The 26,069-nt window shown below is 47.2% G+C and overlaps 1 protein-coding gene across 4 annotated transcripts in view; it reads right to left on the reverse strand.

Annotated features, from left to right (window-relative positions):
* ACER1 (alkaline ceramidase 1) overlaps positions 1 to 18,541 on the reverse strand; it is a 30,433-nt gene extending 11,892 nt beyond the window's left edge. Inside the window, exons 1-2 of one of the 4 annotated variants that reach the window (XM_088673004.1) lie at positions 18,329 to 18,541; positions 6,678 to 6,781 (exon numbers count right to left, since the gene is read on the reverse strand). In XM_088673004.1, the coding sequence (XP_088529130.1) occupies positions 6,678 to 6,770 (93 nt within the window). In that variant the 5' untranslated portion in view covers positions 6,771 to 6,781; positions 18,329 to 18,541. Of the gene's footprint in view, positions 1 to 5,176; positions 6,622 to 6,677; positions 6,782 to 10,418; positions 10,439 to 18,328 lie in introns of those variants that run through there. The other 3 variants (XM_035120319.3, XM_035120320.2, XM_088673002.1) reach the window with 3 other exon arrangements.
* Between the last annotated feature and the right edge of the window lie 7,528 nt (positions 18,542 to 26,069).

Genomic DNA, 26,069 nt, shown 5'->3' on the forward strand with positions numbered 1-26,069 from the left:
AGCTTGCTCTGTGTATACTACAACTCCCATGATTCCTTTGGAGGAACACTTTAAAAGCATTTCACAAATTACGGGATGGATGTAACGAGCCACTTGCCCAGTGTGGGCACCACTATCCTAATTAGGGCTGTGATCCTAAATGCCCTCATTCCCCGAGTCCCTATCATGGGAAAATAAATTGAAAATATTATGATATTAATATAAGCCCCACGGAGATTCGCAGAGTCAGGACGCAACTCCAAGTGGCCACAACACTCCCCTCGGTTCCCCAAGCCTCTGCACAGAACCGCCGACTCGATCCTCGCTTTCATATTTCCGGGATTGCTGTGGAGGTGTGAGAGGCACAAGTTCAGGCTGGGCGAAGTGAGCTCATTTGGGATGCTTGCCAACTATTCCCACAAGTTCCTCTCCCTCGGCTGGGAACGGGGCCGAAGGTGGAACTGGGAGCGAAGGCGCCGCTTCCTAGCCCTGCCCTCACAAAGTCCTCGCAGAATCGTGGTGGAGGAAGGTACCCGGGAAGGCATCTAGTCTGACCCCGTTGCTCAGGGCAGGAGAGTAACTGCCACACCCCTGGCTGCTGCTGCTTCTCCTGCTTAGCTTCCTTGCCGTTCCCACACATTGCTTCTAAATCAGGCATCCCCAAACTTTGGCCCTCCAGATGTTTTGGACTACAATTCCCATCTTCCCCTACCACTGGTCCTGTTAGCTAGGGATCATGAGAGTTGTAGGCTTCCCTCTCTTCGCTATTCCTCAAACTCCCTACTTCCCAGCTCGTCCCCTCCTCTGATAACAACAACAACAACAACAACAACAATTTATTATTTGTACCTCGCCCATCCGGCTGCGTTTCCCCAGCCACTCTGGGCAGCTTCCAACAAAGATTTAAAATACATTAACATGTCACACATTAAAAACTTCCCTGAACAGAGCTGCCTTCAGATGTCTTCTGAATGTCAGGTAGTTATTTATTTCTTTGACATCTGATGGGAGGGCGTTCCACAGTGCAGGCGCCACCGTCGAGAAGGCCCTCTGGCTTGTTCCCTGTAATTTCGCTTCTCGCAGGGAGGGAACCGCCAGAAGACTCTTGGAGTTGGACTTCAGTGTCTGGGCAGAACGATGGGGGTAGAGATTCTTCTTCAGGTATACTGGACTGAGGCCGTTTAAGACTTTAAAGGTCAGCAACAACACTTTGAATTGTGCTCGGAAACGTCCTGGGAGCCAATGGAAGTCTTTCAGGACCGGTGTTATGTGGTCTCGGCGACCGCTCCGAGTCACCAGTCTAGCTGCCGCATTCTGGATTAGTTGCAGTTTCCAGGTCACCTTCAAAGGTAGCCCCACGTAGAGCGCATTGCAGTAGTCCAAGCGGGAGATAACTAGAGCATGCACCACTCTGGAGAGACAGCTGGGCTCCATTAAAAATGGCTTCTCCGTGCAAACCAGGAAGTGACCTCTCCAGAAGACAATGGAACAACTCTCCTTTTCTTATCTCTGTGGCTGTGATCTCCTCGGTGACGCGGTTGAAGGCGCATGTGTATGCCGTCTGATTCTCAGCCTCCCACCCCACCAACCCTCTGCGCATCGCCGGGTCCTGGCAACCCCGCTAGGCCACGTTGACACATCACAACACTACAGTTCCCAGCACCCTTAACTCATCCCAGCTCCATTTCAAAAATAGATCCCATTAGAATTAGGGGGAAAGGGATACCAAGGTTATTATCAAACATCTTTTTTTAAAAAAAAATCGAAACAAAAACAATCTAAATAAAAGCACAAAACAAAAAACAAAACAAAAAGAGAGAGGGAGAGAGCGGGGAGCTAGAAAGATAGAGAGAATGTACAGGGGGGCCCATAAGAGAGGAAACAGAGAAAGAAGAAAAATAGAGAACTACTGATTCTCCCCACCCTTTCTCTACATATAAGCGTCTGTTGTTGTTTAGTCGTTTAGTCGTGTCCGACTCTTCGTGACCCCATGGACCATAGCACGCCAGGCACTCCTGTCTTGCACTGCCTCCCGCAGTTTGGTCAAACTCATGTTCGTAGCTTCGAGAACACTGTCCAACCATCTTGTCCTCTGTCGTCCCCTTCTCCTAGTGCCCTCAATCTTTCCCAACATCAGGGTCTTTTCCAAGGATTCTTCTCTTCTCATGAGGTGGCCAAAGTATTATATTACATATAAGCGTCTGGGGACTTCTAATTCAGTGTATCTGAAGAAGTGTGCATGCACACGAAAGCTCATACCAAAATAAAAACTTAGTTGGTCTTTAAGGTGCTGCCGGAAGGAATTTTTTAAATTTTGTACTGATTCTTTGTCCATCAGCTCGATATAAATGTTATTTAAACTTCCCACTCCAAGATAACACCCAGCAAAAACACTTTCTCTCAAGCAACATGTTCAAATATATAAAAGGATGTCATATGGAGGAGGGAGAAAGATTATTTTCTGCTGCTCCAGAGAAGCGGACACGGAGCAATGGATTCAAACTACAAGAAAGAAGAGTCCACCTAAACATTAGGAAGAACTTCCTGACAATAAGAGCTGTTCGACAGTGGAATTTGCTGCCAAGGAGTGTGGTGGAGTCTCCTTCTTTGGAGGTCTTTAAGCAGAGGCTTGACAGCCATCTGTCAGGAATGCTTTGATGGTGTTTCCTGCTTGGCAGGGGGTTGGACTGGATGGCCTTTGTGGTCTCTTCCAACTCTATGATTCTATGATTCTAATATTACCGTTGGTCCTCAAGCCCGGTGTCGTAAGTGCCATTTTCTTTTTTCCACGCAAATTGGTTCCCAATCTTTAGTAAATGCTTCGTGTGACTTTTCTCTGGTTAAACATGTCAGCACATGACCGTTCCCTTGTTATCTGCTTTGGGGTGGGGGGTTGGGGGTGCGGTGGAGATGCTTCAGATGTGCTCTGCTGTGCGCCTGCAGCCTAAAGGCGAGATCACACAAGGGGGGGTGAAGTCAGGGGCTTCTGGAGACCCTGCCCCTTTTCTGCCTCCCCAAGCCCTGCCGTGGGGCAGACGCCAGCCAGCCAGCTAGAGAAGCTGAGCCGGTAGAGCCGGTTTGCTTTCTGGATCCCGGTGAAGGTGTGTGGGTGGTCAGCTGCTTAAATGGGTGCCCCACTTTCTCCGCGCCAGGAGAAGCCGTTCTGAAAGAAACAACACCACACCCTCCTCCCTCTTTGGCATCAAGCCAGAATTTGGGGCTTCGGGACTGAGGGAGAAGGAAGCTTCTTCACCTCTAATGCACCCTTAAGATAAGATAAGATATCTTTATTGTCATTGTCCCCTTGCGGGAACAACGAAATTACTCGGTTGCTACATCCACTCCGATAAAGCATTCCGCATAATCCAAAATTACAAAAACCTAATTAAAAACAGTAGATATAATACAAAATAACAAGTAAAATAAGATGACTTCAAAGTCCAGACTTTCCATTTAAGGCCAAAATCGCTCTAGAGAAGAAACTGTTCCTGAGACGGCTCGTTCTTGCAATACTTCCCATGATCTTCCCAGAGCCTGGCGCGGAATTTGCAATCGGAATATTCAGTCTGTGCAGGAAGAGGTCCGCGTGTGGTTGGGTGCAATGTGCAACTGGTCCAGATTCGAGCTGTAAATGGCCACGACGACTCGGGGCCCAGGAAACTTCCAGCTTAAACCAAGCATAGGCAAACTCCGGCCCTCCAGATGTTTGGGACTACAATTTCCATCATCCCTAGCTAACAGGACCAGTGGTCGGGGATGATGGGAATTGTAGTCCCAAAATCGGGGGGGGGGCGCAGTTTGCCTATGCCTGGCTTAAACCTTCAATTTAGTTGGAATCTCCTTCCTTGTACAGTGGTACCTCGGGTTACAAACGCTTCAGGTTACAAACTCCGCTAACCCAGAAATAGTACCTCAGGTTAAGAACTTTGCTTCAGGATGAGAACAGAAATCGTGCTCCGACGGCACAGTGGCAGCAGGAGGCCCCATTAGCTAAAGTGGTGCTTCAGGTTAAGAACAGTTTCAGGTTAAGAACGGACCTCCGGAATGAATTAAGTTCTTAACCAGAGGTACCTCTGTAACGTCAAGTCCTCCCCTCCAGAGCAGGAGACAACAAGCATGCTCCTCCCACTTCCATGTGACAGCCCTTGAGCTATTTGAAGAGGAGATATCATATCTCCCCTCCTCTTTTCCAGGCTAAACATGCCCAATGCCTTCAACCGTTCCTCATCAGACTTGGTTTCCAGGCCCTTGATCATCTCGGTCGCCCTCCTCTGCACACCTTCCAGCTTGTCAACATCCTTCTTAAACTGTGGTGCCCTGAACTAGACACAGTATTCCAGGTGGGGTTTGACCAAGGCAAAATATAGTGGGACTATGATTTCCTTTGATCTGGACACTACGGTAGACTTCTGTTGATGCAGCCTAGAATAGCATTCATAGAATCATAGAATCGTAGAGTTGGAAGAGACCACAAGGGCCATCCAGTCCAACCCCCTGCCGAGCAGGAAACACCACCAAAGCATTCTTGACATATGGCTGTCAAGCCTCTGCTTAGAGACCTCCAAAGAAGGAGACTCCACCACACTCCTTGGTAGCAAATTCCACTGCCGAACAGCTCTTACTGTCAGGAAGCTCTTCCTAATGTTTAGGTGGAATCTTCTTTCTTGTAGTTTGAAGAAGATTTGCTTTTTTCACTGCTGCATCACACTGTAGACTCATGTTCAGACCCCCCCAGATCCTTTTCACATGTCTTGCTATTAAGCCAAGTGTCCCCCATCCTATATTTGTGCATCTGGTTCTTCCTGCCTAAGTGCAGAACCTGACATTTGTCCCTATTGAAATTCATTTTGTTAGCTTGCGCCCAGTTCTCCAATCTGTTACGGTCATTTTGAATTCTGATTCTGTCTACTGCGGCATTACCCTGTTTCCCTGAAAATAAGACATACCCATAAAATGAGCCGTAGCAGGATTTCTAAGCATTTGCAATATAAGCCATACCCCGAAAATAAGACATAGTGATACCGGTAGGTGCAGTTCTGGAGGGCGCCAAGGAAGAGGCAAGGCTGGATGTGTAATTAAAAAAATAAGACATCCCCTGAAAATAAGCCATAGTGTGTCTTCTTGAGGAAAAATAAATATAAGACAGTGTCTTATTTTCGGGGAAACACGGTAGCTACCCCTCCCAGTTTGGTGTCACCTGCAAATTTGACGAGCGTCTCCTCAATTCTTCACCCAAGTCATTTATAAAGACGTTGAACAACAACGGGCCCAGGACAGAACCCTGTGGCACCCCACTTGTCACTTTTTCCCAGGATGACGACGAACACTTTGGGTTTGTGTTATTTACTGAGCTTCGATTCCTAGAACAATAGACAGGTAGGATCCTAGAAGGCAGCAACCTGATTGGTCTGCAGGAGCCGCCCAATCCGGCTCCAGGAGGAAGTGAATCAGCAACTGGATTGGCCTGCAGGAACAGTCCAATCAGGCTCCAGGAGGGGAGTTGAATCAGCCAATCACATGGGACCCATTGTGTAAATAATGTATATATAGCCAGGGGTTTGGGGGGAAAGCACTCACTCACTGTTTACCATGAGCTGAAAAAAAGAGCATTAAATCAACACTCAACTCCGAGTATATTTCAGTTCAGTTTGGTCAGTCGATCAGCTACAAATCCACCTAACCGTTATCTCGTTCAACCCACATTTTGCCAGCTTCCTCGCGAGAATATCATGGGGGCACTTTGTCAAAAGCCTGAATGAAACCGAGATATTATCTGGAAGAATACATGTCGTGCTTCTGAGGGCTGCTTCACAAACTTGGTTCCTCCTCGTACAGCCCGCAAAAGCAACTCTGATGCCCAGATGGAACCCTGATTTATTTATTTTTCATTTGTGAGGGAGCATCTGAAAATTCGGACCTCCTTGACTAGATCAGTGTTTCTCAACCTTTTTTGGGCCACGGCACACTTGTTCCATGAAAAAAATCACGAGGCACACCACCATTAAAAAAGTTAAAAAATTTAACTCTGTGCCGCCCTATATTGACTATAGGAAGGAGGAAATTAATCTCCCTCCCGCCGCCCCATGGGAGGGGAGAAGCCTTCAGACCCCCAATTCTCCTCTCCCGCGGCCCGAAGTGGTACAGTCCAGGCAAGGCTCTGCCTGCCCCCGGATTACAAGGGCGCACGCACTTCCAGGGGAGCTGCGGGGCGGCTCAAAGGCGAAAGGTTACCTTGGCTGCTGCTTGCGAGTAATTCCGGACCGCGAAGCCCAGCGTCCGCCACGCAGCCATGGCAAAGGACGGGCGAAGGAGGCAGGGGAGGCGGAGCAACCTCGATGCGGCTTAAGGGGGGCCGGCGGCGGATCTGGAGCACGCCTCCCTAGGGGGCCTCCCTAGACTCTAAAACCACCCTCCAGTCGTTTGCACTGAGCTTTGGGAAAGAGGAGGATAAATATTGCTTTCCGGTGGGTCAGTGTTGCTTATTGGCGGCCGCCAGGCATGTGACAATGTAAATCGCCCTTCTCGTCGCCACACGTCGCGGCACACCAGCCAGCGTCTCGGTTGAGAAACGCTGGACTAGACCATAGCCAAGGTTGTCAGCACATTTTCGCCAGGTCCTGGTGAACAAGTACATTTTCTTTATTGATAAATAAATAAATAAGATGAAATAAATGATGGCAGACAGGAGGGAGGCTTACCGTGTTGTAGTATTCTGCAATGTACTCTGACTGTGCAAAATTCTCTTCGCACCAGTCTACTTCAGCACTTTGGTAGGCAAATATACTTGGCATGCTGGCAACACCTTTACAAAAAGAAGAAGAAGAAGAGGGGAGGTGGAACACAACACCTTAGTACATACAGAGGGTTTCAGTGGAGAAAAAGAACCTGCCTATCCAGCTTTTCCCAATCTCCTTCCTTCTGAAATATTGCAGCACACACTTTTGTACCTGGCGACGGCTCCGAGCTGGTGTGCAAGAATCTGCCAAAAAGATGCAAACAAAATGAAGGAACCTTATTCCACATGTGGTGGACTTGTCCCCAAATAAAAAAAATTGGGACATGATTTATGAGGAACTAAAAAAACATGCTAAAACATACATTCCTAAAGAAACCTGAAGATTTTTTTATTAGGCCTTTTAACAATAAGCATCTCAAATGAAAATTAAAGAGTGTTTCTTCATGCAACAACAGCACCCAGAATGTTAATTGCAAAATATTGGGGAAAGAAGTTAACACCAACAAGACACGAATGGCAATTAAAGTTGTGCCAGTACCTCGAACAAGCCAAAATGACAGAATTAATAAGAAATCACTCAGGTGACACGGTTAAAAAAGTATGGGATTGCTTTAAAAATTACCTGACAAAATATGCTTCCATTAACAGCACTTGGTTGTGCCTAGATTAATTTCACAGATATAAGGGAATTTTCTTTTTAATAACTGAATACAGATTACTTAGGGACGCGGGTGGCACTGTGGGTTAAACCACAGAGCCTTGGGCTTGCTGATCAGAAGGTCGGCGGTTCGAATCCCTGTGACGGGGTGAGTTCCTGTGGTTCAGTCCCAGCTCCTACCCACCTAGCAGTTCGAAAGCACGTCAAAGTGCAAGTAGATAAATAGGTACCACTGCGGCAGGAAGGTAAACGCCGTTTCCGTGTGCTGCTCTGGTTCGCCAGAAACGGCTTTGTCATGCTGGCCACATGACCCAGAAGCTGTACGCCGGCTCCCTCGGCCAGTAAAGCGAGATGAGCACCACAACCCCAGTGTCGCCCACGACTGGACCTAACGGTCAGGGGTCCCTTTACCTTTACAGATTACGTAAATGTAAGAGAAGTGTTGAAGCTGCAAAGAGAGGGAAGTCAATAAACATATAAGGGACTCAAACCAGTTTAGTGGAACAGAAAGAATGTGACTGTAAGGGGAGGAAAGAAAAGAAGGAATACCAAGGTAATTTTGTGTATAGAATATTCAAATTATGGTTTGTACTCCTCAAATAATTTTGTGTATTGGACAAATCTCTCTCCCCCCCCTTTTATATTTTTCTTTTAGGTATTTTCTTTTTGTGTGGGTGTAAGGATTAATTTATTCTCCCTTTTTTTGTAAATTTTAAAAACTCAATTGAGATTATTTAAAGGGCGGGGGGGAATCTGCCAAAAAGTTATGTCTAACTCTAACATCTGGCTACGAGCTACAATGGCTGTGTTCTCCTCCCTCTTCTGTAGGGAATGCTATGCCTCTGAATGACAGCTGCAAGTCTAAACCAGGGGTAGGCAACCTAAGGCCCGGGGGGCCAGATGCGGCCCAATCGCCTTCTCAATCCAGCCCGCGGACGGTCCGGGAATCAGCGTGTTTTATACATGAGTAGAATGTGTCCTTTTATTTGAAATGCATCTCTGGGTTATTTGTGGGGCATAGGAATTCGTTCATCCCCCCCCCTTCGAAATATAGTCCGCCCCACCCCCCAGGTTCTGAGCAGGCAATGAAATATCAGGACCGTGGGGGTGCCTGTTTCAGGTGGAAGCGGGTTCCTCCAAACTTTTATTCAGTGCCGGATTTATGTATAAGCTAAAGAAGCTATAGCTTAGGGCCCCACCCTCTTGGGGGCCCACAAAAAATGTAAAGGGGAAAAACTGGATGTACGTTTCAAAATAGAAGACAAAAAACAGAACCTGCATACAGCAACAGTGTTTTGTGTTGTGTAGGCTCCTAGGATGTAAGTCATGGGCCCCGCCTGCTAGCCTGCTCCCTAAAATATCACTGGTTTGCTCCTTTCTATATATAGGGTGCCTACATTCTGCATGGACTGCTTGCATGGCAACATGGGCAAATGGCTTGAGATACCTCTTAGGCCCATCAATTAGGTAAATGGACCCCTGATCATTAGGTCCAGTCACAGACGACTCTAGGGTTGCGGCGCTCATCTCACTTTGCTGGCCGAGGGAGCCGGTGTACAGCTTCTGGGTCATGTGGCCAGCATGACTAAGCCGCTTCTGGCGAACCAGAGCAGCGCACGGAAACGCCGTTTACCTTCCCGCCGGAGTGGTACCTATTTATCTACTTGCACTTTGATGTGCTTTCGAACTGCTAGGTTGGCAGGAGCAGGGACCAAGCAACGGGAGCTCACCCCGTTGCGTAGATTCGAACCGCTGACCTTCTGATCAGCAAACCCAAGGCTCTGTGGTTTAACCCACAGCGCCACCCGCGTCCCATAGGTCCATCAATTACCATCTAGCATATATTCGACACAAAAAACAGTGACAATTTGTTGTGGACAAAGGACAGCTGGACATATAAAGAGTCCCATTACCTTCAGTAGCTTAGGACCTCATCAAACCTCAATCCAGCCCTGCTTCTATTGCCGCTCCCTGAAAGCCTTTAGCTTGTGTCACAACTAAATGAAGCCCATGAGATAACCATGAGATGGTCAGAAGAGGAGTGCAGTGGTCTGGCCGGTTTATGAGGGGCAAAGCAGGTCCCAGGCTGCTTAAGGCTTGAACAGTAATGCCTTGAACTTAGCTTAGCTATAGACTGGTATCCAGCACAGATCTTTTAATACACGGATGCAGAAACATCCCCTCCCAGAGCCATGCAGGTGCTCATAGGGACAGAGAAATTTGACGGACGGAAGTGGCAGCAGGACGAGGAGGGGAATCTGTGTTAGAGGGTGTGTCCCATGGGCCTGGCGTGTCTCGGATCAAGCAGAGAAGAAGCAAGAGATGATTGAACCAGTGGGAACGGCGCCTCGGTCCAAGCAAAGGAATGACCAGGTGCTCAAAGTGAGCTCCTGGCTGTCCCTTCGAATCTTTATCTGTAGGAATGTAGAATCATAGAAGGTAGAGTTGGAAGGGGGAACTCAAAGGTCCTCTAGTCCAACCCCCTGCAACACAGGAATCTCAGCTGAAGCATTCCCGGCGGATGGCCACCTAACCTCACCTAACAAAGGTGAGCCCGCCACCTCCCGAGCGAGACCAAGCTGGAGGCGAGACCAAGCTGGAGCGAGACCAAGCTGTCTTGTGCAGAGTCTGAACCTTTGGTCCACCTAATTCAGAACTGTCTACACTGACTGACAGAGGCTCTCTGGGATTTCGGAGAGAAGTCTCTTCCACCTTCCGCTTGCAAGGAAAGGGCTCTCCCGCTGAGCTATGGCCCTACCCCAATTTGTACCCATCAATTTGTACGCCTGGCATTGCGTATGCCGTGATGAGCAGGGTGTGTAGCATAGGTGCCCAACTCCCTGGGGCGCTGGGGGCCGAAGCACCCACAAAATTCCCATGAAGGGGCCGGGCACCCACAAATTTCGGTACCAGGACCATGCACGCTGCATGGCACCCATGGCCTCTGGCACCCACAGTCGCGGGGCCAAGCTGGCACCCCTGGTGGGTGAGCATGGTTTGGGAAAAAGGTTTGCAGGCCAGGCTGGTAGTCTGGAGTTTCCTTACCCCTGGAATCGACGAAGACAAGCTGTTGTTTCAGATTACATATTCCTGGAATTATGCAAGGAGATCTCTCTCTCTCTCTCTCTCTCTCTCTCTCTCTCTCTCTCTCTCTCTCTCTCTCTCTGCATTGAGATAAGAGATTTTCCCATGCCTATTGCCTCCCTCTCAACAAGAATGAAGGCAGTGGGCAGGGGTGGCTGTAAACAAGTTTTGTAGAGCTAGCGAATCAAATTGGTGGCAATTCACATTTTATTGCCAAGCAGTCGGTTTCATTAGGCCAATTGCAAGGTGCTTAGGAGAGCAGGGCAGAGTTCGTACCTGCCCTGCTTGATGGGGAAGGAATTTGATTCCCTCCGCATTTAAAGGCAACTGCCCCTAGCCTGCGCTCTGCAGAATGATACACAAACCCGAGCACAGCCCTCTTTTGAAATCTGCCCTTCTCCGAATTTTGCCGTGCAATGATCCAGGCCAAGGGATGCGTCTAAAAATGCATATTCTGGGGTGAAAGCATGTGTGGAAATTAGTGAAAACAACATAGTACTGGTAGATCCATTGCGTTAATGCTTTGTGAAAATGTTCATACAGAGCAAAATTGCAAAGATTTGGAGAAAATTGTGCTGGTGAATTTTCACGAGGGAAAATAAAATGTCAAATTGATGTGGAAATGTGGAATTTAAGATGGGGGGAATCAGAAATTGAAATTGACTGATCTGAGACTGATAATGTGGGATGGAACACTGGGGCAGACAAGTCACAACAGTTCCTAGAGTGTCCACTAAGAGGAACCATAGCTGCCAAGTCTACCCTTTTCTCGCGAGGAAGCCTATTCAGCATAAGGGAATTTCCCTTTTAAAAAGGGAGAACTTGGCAGCTATGAGAGGAACTCACCTGGAGGGACACCTGACTAAGTTCAGTTCCTGTTCCTCCAGATATGCAGATGAGATGGATTAGCTGGCAGACAAAATCCCCTAGCCAGCAGCCATTCTCTCTCTTAGCGTTTTCTCCTTCAACGGGAACACATCTCCAGGAGAATCTCCAGTTAGGATGGTTCTCCCTCTTGGCCTGCTGCCAAGAGAGAGACCAGATGGAGCCTCACTTTACTAAGTAGTCTCCAGATGTACATATTTGTAACTTTTCTACGTAAGCCTGCCTTTCTGAGATTATGCTGTTAACTCAGGATGTCATGTGAGTAAGAGGGACAAAGGGGATTTGCCAGGAAGTATATTATTGAAGTATATTTGTTGCAGAGGTTCTAACAAACCTAACGCTCACGCTTTGCTGCGCACTAAAGGGGAATGTCACTCTGCTGATATTGGAAGCTTGCTAACACAAGCTTGGATAGGATCTATCTAATAATATATCCTAACCCACATCCCAAACATTCCCACAGATAACATCAACCCAGGAGAGATTGCAGTCATGCCTTAGCTGAGGGCTGAGCATCTATTTTCGCAACCTCCAATTGTCCTGTTTCCCTTCCAGCTGCCATGGCAGGGGACCACACGGCATGGTCTGTTTCCCAGGCTGTTGTAAGGTTGAAAACGACGGCGTCTGAAGCATGTTTTCAACCCTTGAAATGTATAATTTCAGAGAACCCTGCCGACTCAAGGAAATGTCCACCGGCTTGCCCCATTCTGGTCCTCGGGACACCAAATCCATATAGGACTCTGCTCTTCAAAAGGAAAACCCCCTGGGGGGGGCATTTCAAGTGCCGGAACAACGCCTTGTGCCCCAGCCCGTACCTGAGCCTCTGCTGAACCTGCGGGCCAGTGGGCGTTGCAACCTCCCAAGTGGGATAGCTCGGTCGATAGAGCATGCTTCATCTCAGGCTCGTGGGTTCGAGCCCCGCGTGGGGTGAAAATATTCCTGTATTGCAAAGGGGTCGGACTTTGCAATCCCTCCCAACTCTACAATTCTTTTTTAAAAGAATCTTATTGTTCATTTGATTTTTCAAAGGTTTTAACAAATGGACAACACCTACAGCAGGCATATCCAACAGATAGATCGTGATCTACCGGTAGATCACTGGACGTCTGCAGTAGATCACCGGTAGATCATTGGCTCCCCCCCCCAAAAGCTGAACAACTGTGGCTCCCCTAAAAAAAAGCTCAACATTTTACCTCCTCCCTGAAGAAACTCAACAACTTTGACCCGAACCCCAAAAAAGGGGGTAGATCACTGCCAGTTTTTTACACTGAGTAGATTGCAATCTCTTGGGAGTTGGCCACCCCTGACCTACAGTATTTCGTTCACACATTTGCGGACTCCTTGGAGGTTTCTAAGCAGAGGTCGGGCGGCCATCTGTCATGGATGTTTGAGTTGAGATTCCTGTATTGCAGAGGGTTGGACTAGTTGACCACTGGGGTACCTTCCAACTCTACGATTCTGTGCTTCCATGATTCTTTCTTACTTCCCACCCTGAAGGTTTTATTCTTATCCTTTATTGCTGCATTCTACTCGTCGCTAACTCCATCTTATTGTTTTTGCTCCGCTGCTCATATCTCAAACCCTGCTCGCGATTTCATACTGCATACCCTCCGGCATTTTTCCGATGAAAACGGGGGGGATGCACCCGTGTTTTAGAGTAAAGGGAACTGCTAGTACCATGTCAGAATTCTGGTCACCTGGAAATGAGTTAAACCGACTGGCCTGGGACACTACAGGAGGCCACACTTTTTGTTTTTGTTTTAACTATATATTTGTGGTTTTACCTTCTGAATGGCCCTGAGATAATGTGATGAAAGGTGGTATAATAATAATAATAATAATAATAATTAATTTATACCCCCGCCCATCTTGCTGGGTTTCCCCAGCCACTCTGGGCGGCTTCCAACAAAAGATTAAAAATACATTAAAACATTAAGAACTTCCCTAAACAGGGCTGCCTTCAGATGTCTTCTAAACGTCAGGTAGTTGTTTATTTCTTTGTCATCTGATGGGAGGGCGTTCCACAGGGCGGGTGCCACCACCGAGAAGGCCCACTGTATATAATTATAATGCACTGCCCAAGCCAGCCATGTGGGTGGGCTATAAATATTAAAATTATAATTATATTTACCACCTTCCCTGCAACAAGTTCACCATCCCTGACCTCAAGGTGACGATGCAAGGTATTGTTCTTCGCATCTCAGATGAGTTGCGGAAGATTGATAGCTTTGCTGAAAGTGTAATAAAGAAAATTAGGTGCCGAAATCCAAACGGAGCAGAAAAAATCTATTTATGGTATGCGACCATGGCTGCGCAGATGTTATTGGCCCAGAGATAGAAAGAGGACAAAGTCCTGACCAGAGAAGAATGGCAGATGAAGCTGATGGATTTATGCCAAAATGGCAAAAATGACTGGAAGAATCAGAAAGAAGGAAGGCCAAAATTTTAATGGGGAAATGGATAACTTAGCTTGAAAACCATTGTAAGCAGTTAAAATTGTTGGTAGGATTTGGGATAACACTTGTAGTTTAATGGTGAATTTTGGATGTAAAGGTAAAGGGACCCCTGACCATTAGGTCCAGTCGTGACCGACTCTGGGGTTGCGGTGCTCATCTCGCATTATTGGCCAAGGTAGCCGGCGTATAGCTTCCAGGTCATGTGGCCAGCATGACAAAGCCGCTTCTGGCGAACCAGAGCAGCGCACGGAAACGCTGTTTACCTTCCGGCCAGAGCGGTACCTATTTATCTACTTGCACTTTTATGTGCTTTCAAACTGCTAGGTTGGCAGGAGCTGGGAATGAGCAACGGGAGCTCACCCCGTCGCAGGGGTTCAAACCGCCAACCTTCTGATCAGCAAGCCCTAGGCTCTGTGGTTTAACCCACAGCACCATCTGCGTCCCTTTATTTTGGATGTAACAGAGAGGGAAAAGATTTGGATTATTATAAAAGATGCAGGAGGAAAGGATTAATAATAGGGGAGGAGGGGAGTTTCTTTGGAATCTTGTTTTTATGTTGTGTGTTGTATGTTTGTGATTGTAAAATTTTAATTTGAAAAACCAAATAAATAATAAAAAAAAATTTTTAAAAGAAAATTGCCCAGTGTATTGGAGGGTGAGGGAAGACTTCAGAAAGACAAAATGTAGGAGAAACTGCTGGCAAATGGAGTTGGCTTATGCTAACCAGACATATAAGCCTTTGACAAAATCTGAGCTGAGAGTCTGAGCATTGCACCTGCAGGGGCATTCAGCCTGGAACAAACCCTCTTCTTCTTCTTCTTCTTCTTCTTCTTCTTCTTCTTCTTCTTCTTCTTCTTCTTCTTCTTCTTCTTCTTCTTCTTCTTCTTCTTCTTCGTCTTCTTCTTCTTCTTCTTCTTCTTCTTCTTTGAAATAGTGTTTCCCAAAGTGGGCACCTGGGGGGGGCGGGAGAACCCACGGGTGCAAATGGGGAGCACTGAATAAAATTAAGGGGTCAGTAGAATCATAAAAGACAGCATCTTAAAAAAGCAGAGACATCACCTTGCCGACAAAGGTCCATATAGTTAAAGCTATGGTTTTCCCCCTTTGACTGTGTCGACCACAGCAAACTATGGCAAGTTCTTAAAGAAATGGGAGTGCCTGATCACCTCATCTGTCTCCTGAGAAATCTCTATGTGGGACAAGAAGCTACAGTTAGAACTGGATATGGAACAACTGATTGGTTCAAAATTGGGAAAGGAGTACGACAAGGTTGTATATTGTCTCCCTGCTTATTTAACTTATATGCAGAATTCATCATGCGAAAGGCTGAACTAGATGAATCCCAAGCCGGAATTAAGATTGCCGGAAGAAATATGAACAACCTCAGATATGCAGATGACACAGCCTTGATGGCAGAAAGTGAGGAGGAATTAAAGAACCTTTTAATGAGGGTGAAAGAGGAGAGCGCAAAATATGGTCTGAAGCTCAACATCAAAAAAAACCAAGATCATGGCCACTGGTCCCATCACCTCCTGGCAAATAGAAGGGGAAGAAATGGAGGCAGTGAGAGATTTTACTTTCTTGGGCTCCTTGATCACTGCAGATGGTGACAGCAGTCACGAAATTAAAAGACGCCTGCTTCTTGGGAGAAAAGCGATGACAAACCTAGACAGCATCTTAAAAAGCAGAGACATCACCTTGCTGACAAAGGTCCGTATAGTTAAAGCTATGGTTTTCCCAGTAGTGATGTATGGAAGTGAGAGCTGGACCATAAAGAAGGCTGATCGCCGAAGAATGGATGCTTTTGAATTATGGTGCTGGAGGAGACTCTTGAGAGTCCCATGGACTGCAAGAAGATCAAACCTATCCATTCTGAAGGAAATCAGCCCTGAGTGTTCACTGGAAGGACAGGTCCTGAAGCCGAGGCTCCAATACTTTGGCCACCTCATGAGAAGAGAAGACTCCCTGGAAACGACCCTGGTGCTGGGAAAGATTAAGGGCACTAGGAGAAGGGAAAGACAGAGGATGAGATGGTTGGACAGTGTTCTCGAAGCCACCAGCATGAGTCTGACCAAGCTGCGGGAGGCAGTGGAAGACAGGAGTGCCTGGCGTGCTCTGGTCCATGGGGTCACGAAGAGTCGGACACGACTAAACGACTAAACAACAACAACAGAAGCATAAAGGAAGAAGAAACTGTCTGTAGATTGAGAAACTGCCTGTGCATGTTTCATCTGTTGTGTAATGACGCTTACTGCCAGGTCAGGTGCAGCAGGCATTTGGCCTACAACTCCCATAATCCCTAAATAAGAGGACCAATGGTCAGGGATGATGGGAGTTGTAGTCCAAAACATCTGGAGGGCCAAAGTTTGGGGATGCCTGTCCTAGAATACCTATAAAAAATTCCTTCAGTAGCACCTTAAAGACCAACTAAGTTTTTATTTTGGTATGAGCTTTCGTGTGCATGCACACTTCTTCAGATACACTTGAAACAGAAGAGTCAGACCCTTATATATATATACAGAGGGTGGGTGGGAATGGGTGATGGACTGATGGGCTGATGGGAGTGGTAAACCTATAGATGGCTGTTAACGACTGCTGATGACTGCAATTGGTCCTGGGGGAAAAAAGAAAGGGCTGAGGCGCTAAAGAAAGCTTGATCATGCATAATGAGATAAGAATCCAATGTCTTTGTTCATCCCAGGTGGCTCCATGGTTTTAAGCTTGGTAATGAGTTCCAATTCAGCAACTTCTCTTTCCAGTCTGTTCCTGAAATGTTTCTGTAATTAAACAGCTGCTTTGAGATCTTGTATAGAATGTCCTGGGAGATTGAAGTGTTCTCCTACTGGTTTCTCTGTCTTGTGGTTCCTGATGTCAGATTTATGTCCATATATCCTTTGGCGTAGGGTTTGGCCTGTTTGTCCAATATAGAGAGCTGAAGGGCACTGTTGGCATTTGATGGCATACACAATGTTAGAAGATGAGCAATTAAATATCCCTGAGATGGTATGTTGCAATTAAATAGTCCTGAGATGGTATGTTGTTGAACATCCAACATACCATCTCAGGACTATTTAATTAAAACCATGCAGCCACCTGGGATGAACAAAGACATTGGAGTCTTATCTCATTATGCATGATCAAGCTTTCTTTAGCGCCTCAGCCCTTGCTTTTTCCCCCCAGGACCAATTGCAGTCATCAGCAGTCGTTAACAGCCACCTACATATTTACCACTCCCATCAGCCCACCAGCCCATCACCCATTCCCACCCCCCCACCCTCTGTATATACATAAGGGTCTGACTCTTCTGTTTCAAGTGTATCTGAAGAAGTGTGCATGCGCACGAAAGCTCATACCAAAATAAAAACTTAGTTGGTCTTTAAGGTGCTACTGAAGGAATTTTTTTATTTTGCTTCAACTCAGACCAACACGGCTACCTACCTGTAACTAGAATACCTATGTTCGCTTGCAATTTTAGCTGACATTTCTATTTTTGCAAAGCAATTTCTCCTAATACAATGACCGTTTTTGAGTGTTATTTTTACTAATATGCGGGGGTTGGACAGAGGACCCTCATGGTCTCTCCCAACTCTATGGGTCTATGCATTTTTACGTACAGTTTGCCCCGGTTTGTGCAATTTTTCAACAGGTTACTCGGAGGAGGAATTGCGTTGCAAAATTCAGAGAAGTGCAGATTTCAAAGGATGCCTGTGTTTCAGTTTGTGAAATATTTCGGACAGTAAAATTTGATAGGTTCATCTTTAAATGAAAACCCAATCAAATTTCTCTGCCACCTCAATAGCAGGTGGTATGGGAATGTGACTCTTAACAGCATACAGAGGTTACGGTAGTTTTTTTGTTTTGTTTTTAAGCAAATTGCTCATTTAACGTTTGAAACTCTTGCCTGAACTCGAGTCGGCTTCCAACTCTTTGAAAAGTTTCAAATTGCAATCAGGCAGTTCCACGCCTCCATCCTCTTAAATTCCAGCTTCCCGAAGCGCTGCGCTTTAGATTGTAAGCCTTTCGGGGCAGAGACCTGCCCTCTTGAACTTTGCGAAGATACAAGGAACAGCCGCAGAAGTGAGAATAAGTCGCATTTGATGAAGCCCGACCTTGGAGCTGACCCACTGAGAGCAACGGACTTTTGAGTTAATTCCTCTCATTCCAGTGGGTCTACTCTGAGCAAGGCAAGCGCAGCCCAAGAGCCTTGCAACTTCTAGAACGGGGAGTGTTTGAAAAGAACGTGCACCTTTCAAATCCAACCCTTGCTACGTAAAACCAGCATTCATCTGCCAATCCATCACCTGCCGAACACTCTCCATGCACATCGAGGAAGGAGCATCTTTCCGCAAAGCAATCACACACTGCTTTCCCCTGAGCATGTGCAGAACGACACAGAGTTTATGCAGAGAGCTGAAGCGGTAGAGAGGACCCCGGGGGGGCCTTGCAGGATTTCAGACAAAACAAGGCTTTCAGGTTACCCGCTTTTATAGATCTGGAATTCCTGGATTGAAGACGAGCCCTTCTGCTTACCTGGTGCGTCTCCGCTCCCTCCGCCGAAACTCCAGGTGTCAAAAGAGCTCTTGAAGGCGTTCCTGGGGTATCTCTTGCCGCTGCAACCTGCCTTGCCACCTGCTCTTCGCTAGGGAAGAACCAGCCAGGGGAAGTCAGGGTGGAAGCTGACAAGAGCAGCAAGCCGAGGGATGACTCTGGCTCAGGGAGAAGTCCCCACCCGGCTTCTATAACCTCTGCGAATCACAGGGCTGCAGGGGATTTAAATAAATCTGCATAGCCAGGCACAGCTTTGAGGGCAGGGGAGGGGCAGGATGGCAAAGGCACCGCGGCAGAGCCCTGAAGCTCTCTCTCACACACACACACAAACACATTTCGACATATGCCAAGCTTCTTATCGCCTCCCATCGAGCCTTTGCTCCCTCGCTTTGCGCACCTGTGTGTGTGCTTCCGTCTCAACACCTCTCCTTGCCTATTGGCTCAGTTGCCCCAAAGGCACAAGGGGCTCGCAGGGCCAGCGGTAGAAATGGGCAAGGCTGGCCACATGCCATGCTGCCCCTGCAGGGCCCAAACAAGCATTTTCCTCCAGAGATTCCCTGCCTCCTCCCCACCCACCCCCACTTTCCTCTGCGGTCTCGGCCGCTGCCTTTCGCCTGCCGCCCCCCGAGCGCAGAAGTTCTGCCGGTTTTTTGCTGTCTGGCTTTCACGGGAGCACTTTGGACTTTACTTTGGTCGATGTTTTGGTAGAGCGTGGGACTCTAAATCTCAGGGTTGTGGGTGCGAGTCCCACATTGGGCAAACGTTTCCTGCATGGCAGGGGGGTTGAGAAAGAGCTAGATGACTCTTATGGTCCCATCCAACATCCAACCCTTCTATGATTTTGTACTGCTTTGTGCAAATTATTACAGTGAAAACAATTCAATATGAAAACAATGGGGGTGGGGGTGAGAGGGAATACCAAAAAAAAAAAAAAGGCCCAGGAGCAGTATACAAGACACGCCATGACCTTAAGAAATAAAACTCTGGCAGTGAAGTTGCCAGATATTCGTAACTGCCATTGTTGTGCGGTTTGCCAATCATTGCTGGAGGCTTCTGCAATAAAGTTCTGGCAGATGGTGTGAAATGCTCATGGCTGTTCTTTTCCTTGCATGTGCCATTCTCTCTGCCAGGGCTAAAGTCCGACTTGTACCTGGTAAGGATAGCTTATCTAGATCCTTTCCACTGCCAAGTGAGAGGTTGCATTGTGTCCTGTAAACCTAGAGAGCAATGATAATAATAATAATAATAATAATAATAATAATAATAATAATAATAATCTTGGAGTACAATAGGATTGTGATCATATTATGATTAGGAGCACTATGATCAGCTGTAACATGAATGAGTCCTTTATGTGCATGTGATGAAAACTCTTGTATTGGAGCGCACTTCCACCAGATTTGGGGATATGTGCCATTCAGAACCAAGGACCGGTCATGGAGGCAGGGCCAGTGCTAGGGTTTTTTGCGCCCTAGGTGAGATCACCTTCTGGCGTCGTCCCCCCGGGCGTCTGCCTTCTCCCTGCGGGCCTGGCCCAGCCTTCACCCCCTTCCCTTCCCAGCGCCCCTCCCGCCTCCCACTTACCTGCGACATCGACGGCTGCGTTGCTCTGGCCGCCCTTGGGCTTCAGCCACGGACCCCTGGGCGCTACAGCAGCTCCCGCCTGCCCGAGAAGTAGAGCGTGGCGGCAGCGCCTGGAGCCAAAGGCCCGGCTCTGGCGTGCGCGCGTGCCGCGGGAAGGAGCTGCTCTGGCCCCACGTGTCCTCCACACACTGCTGCCCTCGACGCTCCGGGCACGCCTGGGCTGAACCGGCGCCACTGCTGCTGCCACCTGCCCTGGACTCGGGTAGGTGGCATCGGGGCGCAGTGGCCGCGCGGCAGAGAGAGTCCTGTGAAGCCAGCAGCGCTCCCCATCGTGCCAGCGCCCCCTCCATTTTGGCGCCCTAGGCAACTGCCTAGTTCGCCTTAATGGACGCGCCGGGCCTGCATGGAGGTCATATGAGCCTTCTTCCCCTGGGGGTTCCCTTGGGGTGCCTCCCACCACCCCTCTGCAACCAGCTAGTCAATGACAGCCGATTAACTATATATATAAAAGATTTCTTAGTGTACAAAAACAAATGTGTTGTCTCTTTTTCAAGTTGTGTTTTCTACAGTTCCACTCCCTTTGTTGTGAGACATTAGTTTTACCAGTACATAAAATGTTAGGTTATGAAGAAAAGAGGGGGGGGAGGTGAGTGGGGTGGGGGTCAGGGGTTATGCTTCTATTCTTCTACTTAGTGTATGTGTGGGGTTTTGGGTCAGCGTTACTTGTATGGGTCCTCTTACTATTCACCCGTTGCGTTTTCTTCGTGGTTGAGAGAGGTTGGGGGTGGCCTAGGGTGTGGTCGGTTGTCTTTAGTTGGCTGTAGTGAGGAGGAATTAAAGAACCTTTTAATGAGGGTGAAAGAAGAGAGCGCAAAATATGGTCTGAAGCTCAACATCAAAAAAACCCAAGATCATGGCCACTGGTCCCATCACCTCCTGGCAAATAGAAGGGGAAGAGATTTTACTTTCTTGGGCTCCTTGATCACTGCAGATGTGACAGCAGTCACGAAATTAAAAGATGCCTGCTTATCGGGAGAAAGGCAATGACAAACCTAGACAGCATCTTAAAAAGCAGAGACATCACCTTGCTGACAAAGGTCCGTATAGTTAAAGCTATGGTTTTCCCAGTAGTGATGTATGGAAGTGAGAGCTGGACCATAAAGAAGGCTGATCGCCGAAGAATGGATGCTTTTGAATTATGGTGCTGGAGGAGACTCTTGAGAGTCCCATGGACTGCAAGAAGATCAAACTTATCCATTCTGAAGAAAATCAGCCCTGAGCACTCACTGGAAGGACAGATTGTGAAGCTGAGGCTCCAATACTTTGGCCACCTCATGAGAAGAGAAGACTCCCTGGAAAAGACCCTGATGTTGGGAAAGATGGAGGGCACAAGGAGAAGGGGATGACAGAGGACGAGATGGTTGGACAGTGTTCTCGAAGCCACCAATATGAGTCTGACCCAATTGGGGGAGGCAGTGGAAGTCAGGAGTGCTTAGCATGCTCTGAGAGTTGGACAGAACTGAACCACTAAAGAACTACAGTGAGATTTGTCACCTTGGCTGCCTCGAAGCTGCATCCGTCCCACACACACCCCCATTGCCCCATTTCCAATTAAGCAAGCCTCGACTGAAGTGGCGGCAATCCCATGCAAATCCAGACTAGCAGAAAGGCGTTTGCAAGCAGAGCTTGGGAGAATTTCCCCATCGGTATGCAAATGCAGGGTTGCCTAATATATGGCAGACTTTGCCCTCCCAGTTGCAGAGCAGATTAAACCAAGATCTTCACAAGGGAGGGAAGGAAACTGCCTGCAGCCTGGAGATTTCAAAAGCACAGAGCACCCAGATTCCCACAATAGGCAGGCGTCTTGTGGCTGGAGAGCAAATCAAGCTGGCTCCAGAGTGATTAGTTCTTTGTGGCCATTGAAAATCCGGCTGTCCTCCTGGCTGGGGTGCAGGAGAAGGGACGTTGCAGTAGGGGTGCCCAGGCAGTGGACCTCCCTGCCTTAAGAGGTCTGGGGATCTGTTAATGACTTTCCTTTTTGCCTTTGCTGTCATAGAATACTGTGCACGGTTCTGGACACCTCGGCTCAAAAAGGGTATTGTAGAATCCTAGAGTCTCCTCAGGTGCTGGAGGAGACTCTTGAGCGTCCCGTGGACTGCAAGAAGATCAAACCTATCGATTCTGAAGGAAATCAGCCCTGAGTGCTCACTGGAAGGACAGATCGTGAAGCTGAGGCTCCAATACTTTGGCCACCTCATGAGAAGAGAAGACTCCTTGGAAAAGACCCTGATGTTGGGAAAGATGGAGGGCACAAGGAGAAGGGGACGACAAAGGACGAGATGGTTGGACAGTGTTCTCGAAGCTACGAACATGAGTTTGACCAAACTGCAGGAGGCAGTGCAAGACAGGAGTGCCTGGTGTGCTATGGTCCATGGGGTCATGAAGAGTCGGACACGACTAAACAACTAAACAACAACAACAAAAGAATCGTAGAATTGTAGGGTTGGAAAAGAGCCCCGAGGGTCCCCTAGTCCAAACCCCTGCAATGCAGGGATCTCCACTAAAGCATCCATGACAGATGGCCACCCAACCTCTGCTTAGATACCTCCAAAGAAGGAGACTCCACCACTCTCCTTGGTAGTAAATTCCACTGCCAAGCAGCTCTTGCTGTCAGAACGTTCTTCCTGATGTTGAGTCAGAATCTTCTTTCTTGCAACTTGAAGCCATTGGCTTGAGTCCTGCCATCCAGAGCAGGAGAAAACAAGCTTGCTCCATCTTCCATGTGACAGACAGCCCTTCAGATATTTGAAGGTGGCTCTCTTTTCTCCTCAATCTCCTCTCTCCCAGGCTCAACATACCCAGCTCCTTCAACCGTTCCTCATATGGTCTGGTTTCCAGACCCCTGGTCATCTAGGTTGCCCTCCTCTGCACACCTTCCAGCTTGTCAACATCCTCCTTAACTTGTGGCGCCCAGAATTGGGCACAGGACTCCAGGTGTGGCCTGGCCAAGGCAGAAGAGAGCGGGACTGTGACTTCCCATGATGTGGACACCAGACTTCTGTTGATGCAGTCCCTTCCAATGCTTTAATGCAGGCATCGCCAAACTTCGGCCCTCCAGATGTTTTGGACTACAGTTCCCATCATCCCTGATCCCACTGGTCCTCTTAGCTAGGGATCATGGGAGTTGTAGGCCAAACATCTGGAGGGCCGCAGTTAGGGGGTGCCTGCTTTAATGCTATGGTGGCCTTATAAGAACATCGGAAGACCCCTTCTGTGTCACGCCAAAGGGAGCCCATCAAGCCCAGCATCCTGTTCTCACAGGCCAACCAGATGAAATGCTCTTCAGAACAGAGCCACAGAAATTAACAGAGCCAACTCAGTGATGGTAGTTAATTTCAATGGGTGCCAGAGCAGGAACTGGGCACAGGTCAGCAATATCTCACGAAAGAGATATAAAATAAAAAATTCCTTCAGTAGCACCAAAGTTTTTATTTTGGTATGAGCTTTCGTGTGCATGCACACTTCTTCAGATACACTTGAAACAGAAGAGTCAGACCCTTATGTATATACAGAGGGTGGGAATGGGTGATGGGCTGATGGGAGTGGTAAACCTGTAGATGGCTGTTAACGACTGCTGATGACTGCAATTAGTCCTGGGGGGTGGGAGCAAGGGCTGAGATGCTAAAGAAAGCTTGATCATGCATAATGAGATAAGAATCCGGTGTCTTTGTTCATCCCAGGTGGTTCCATGGTTTTAAGCTTGGTAATGAGTTCCAATTCAGCAACTTCTCTTTCCAGTCTGTTCCTGAAATTTCTCTGTAATAAAACAGCTGCTTTGAGATCTTGTATAGAATGTCCTGGGAGACTGAAGTGTTCTCCTACTGGTTTCTCTGTCTTGTGGTTCCTGATGTCAGATTTATGTCCATTTATCCTTTGGTGTATATATACAGATATATATCTCACGAAAGAGATATAGATATATATCTCACGAAAGAGATATAGATATATATCTCACGAAAGAGATATATTTACAGGTAGGTAGCCGTGTTGGTCTGGATCGAAGTAAAATAAAAAAATTCCTTCAGTAGCACCTTAAAGACCAACTAAGTTTTTATTTTGGTATGAGCTTTCGTGTGCATGCACACTTCTTCAGATATAGATATATATCTCACGAACGAGAAGTTGCTGAATTGCAATTTATTATTACCCAACCTATTCCCAAACCGGAATTAAGATTGCCGAAAGAAATATCAACAACCTCAAATATGCTGATGACACAACCTTGATGGCAGAGAGTGAGGAGGAATTAAAGAACCTCTTAATGAGGATGAAAGAGGAGAGCGCAAAATATGGCCTGAAGCTCAACATTAAAAAAACTAATATCATGGCCACTGGTCCCATCACCTCCTGATATCCCAGCTTTCACTCCCCTTAAGGAGTCTCAAAGCAGCTAACATTCTCCTTTCCCTTCCTCCCCCACAACAAACACTCTGTGAGGTGAGTGAGGCTGAGAGACTTCAAAGAAGTGTGACTAGCCCAAGGTCACCCAGCAGCTGCATGTGGAGGAGCGGAGACTCGAACCCGGTTCCCCAGATTATGAGTCTACCGCTCTTACACTACACCACGTTGGCTCCCTGCCATTCAATACATCCCTGCCAATGATTTTAACTGTTAACAATGGTCTTTTAAGGAAGATATAAATTTACTCCAGTCTTTTGAAAATAATAAGAATAAGAATAATTTATTATTTACCACTCTGGGCAGCTTCCAACAGAATATTAAAATACAATAATCTATTAAACATTAAAAGCTTCCGTGAACAGGACTGCCTTCAGATGTCATCTAAAAGTCTGGTGGTTGTTTTTCTCTTTGACATCTGATGGGAGGGTGTTCCACAGGGCAGGTGCCACTACCGAGAAGGCCCTCTGCCTGGTTCCCTGTAACTTGGCTTCTCGCAGCGAGGGAACCGCCAGAAGGCCCTCAGAGCTGGACCTCTGTGTATGGGCAGAACGATGGGGGAGGAGACTGTTGTGTAGTGGGTCTTCAGTGATTTCAGCTCAGTGCAAATAAGAAACAGGAGGCGAGGATCTGGTACAACATCTCTTTACAGTGGTACCTCGGTTTATGAACACAATTGGTTCTGGAAGTCTGTTCATAAACTGAAGCATTCATAAACTGAAGTGAACTTTCCCATTGAAAGTAATGGAAAGTGGATTAATCCGTTCCAGACGGGTCCGCGGAGTACTCAACCTGAAGCGTACTTAACCCGAAGCATGGGTGTAATTGGTTCCGGAAGTCTGTTCATAAACTGAAGCGTTCATAAACTGAAGCGAACTTTCCCATTGAAAGTAATGGAAAGTGAATTAATCCGTTCCAGGTGGGTCCGCGGCGTTCGTAAACCGAAAATTCATAAACCGAGGTGTTCATAAACCGAGGTTCCACTGTACTTCAAAGAACAAGGAAGAGCCAGAACCCAGGGAATGGGGGAAAACTGGGGCTTATATAGTAACAGAGAACTAGCAGGGGGAAATATACATTTTGGCGGGAACCAATGGCAAGGATTCCCTCCAGCGTAAACCAATCCAGCAGCGGATCCAAGTCCTGCACTCTGAACTAGCAAGTGATAGACATTCCCGCTGGAACTTATACATTCAAATAAACTCTGTGATACAATACAATAAACTCTATATTACAATACATACTTGGCTGTGCTATTACTTTAATACACAACAGAGACACTCCTTGATCTTCCTGGTTTCTAATCTTTCCCATTAATTTCGCCATCTCTGCATCCTCCATCAGTTTGGTCCGCCATTCTTTTTTGTTGGCACGTCTCCTTTCTTCCATCTCTGGGCTAGAAGCATTCTTGCTGCCATCGTTGCATACATAAAAGGTCTTTTATCCTCTCTTGGGATCTCTTCACCTATTATACCTAACAAAAAAGCTTCTGTTTTTTTAAAAACAAATGTATTTTTAAACATTTTTTTAAAATTTATTATATATCGTTTCCCACAAAGCTTTTACCACCACATATGGTAAAAAGTACCCTCCTTCCCTTTGCATTTCCAACACAGATTTGAACTAGTTTTGTACATTTTTGCAATTTTACTCGGTGTTAGATACCAGCAACACATCATTT

Source organism: Zootoca vivipara, chromosome 6, assembly GCF_965207765.1.
Source record: "Zootoca vivipara chromosome 6, rZooViv2.hap1.1, whole genome shotgun sequence".
Taxonomy (NCBI): domain Eukaryota; kingdom Metazoa; phylum Chordata; class Lepidosauria; order Squamata; family Lacertidae; genus Zootoca; species Zootoca vivipara.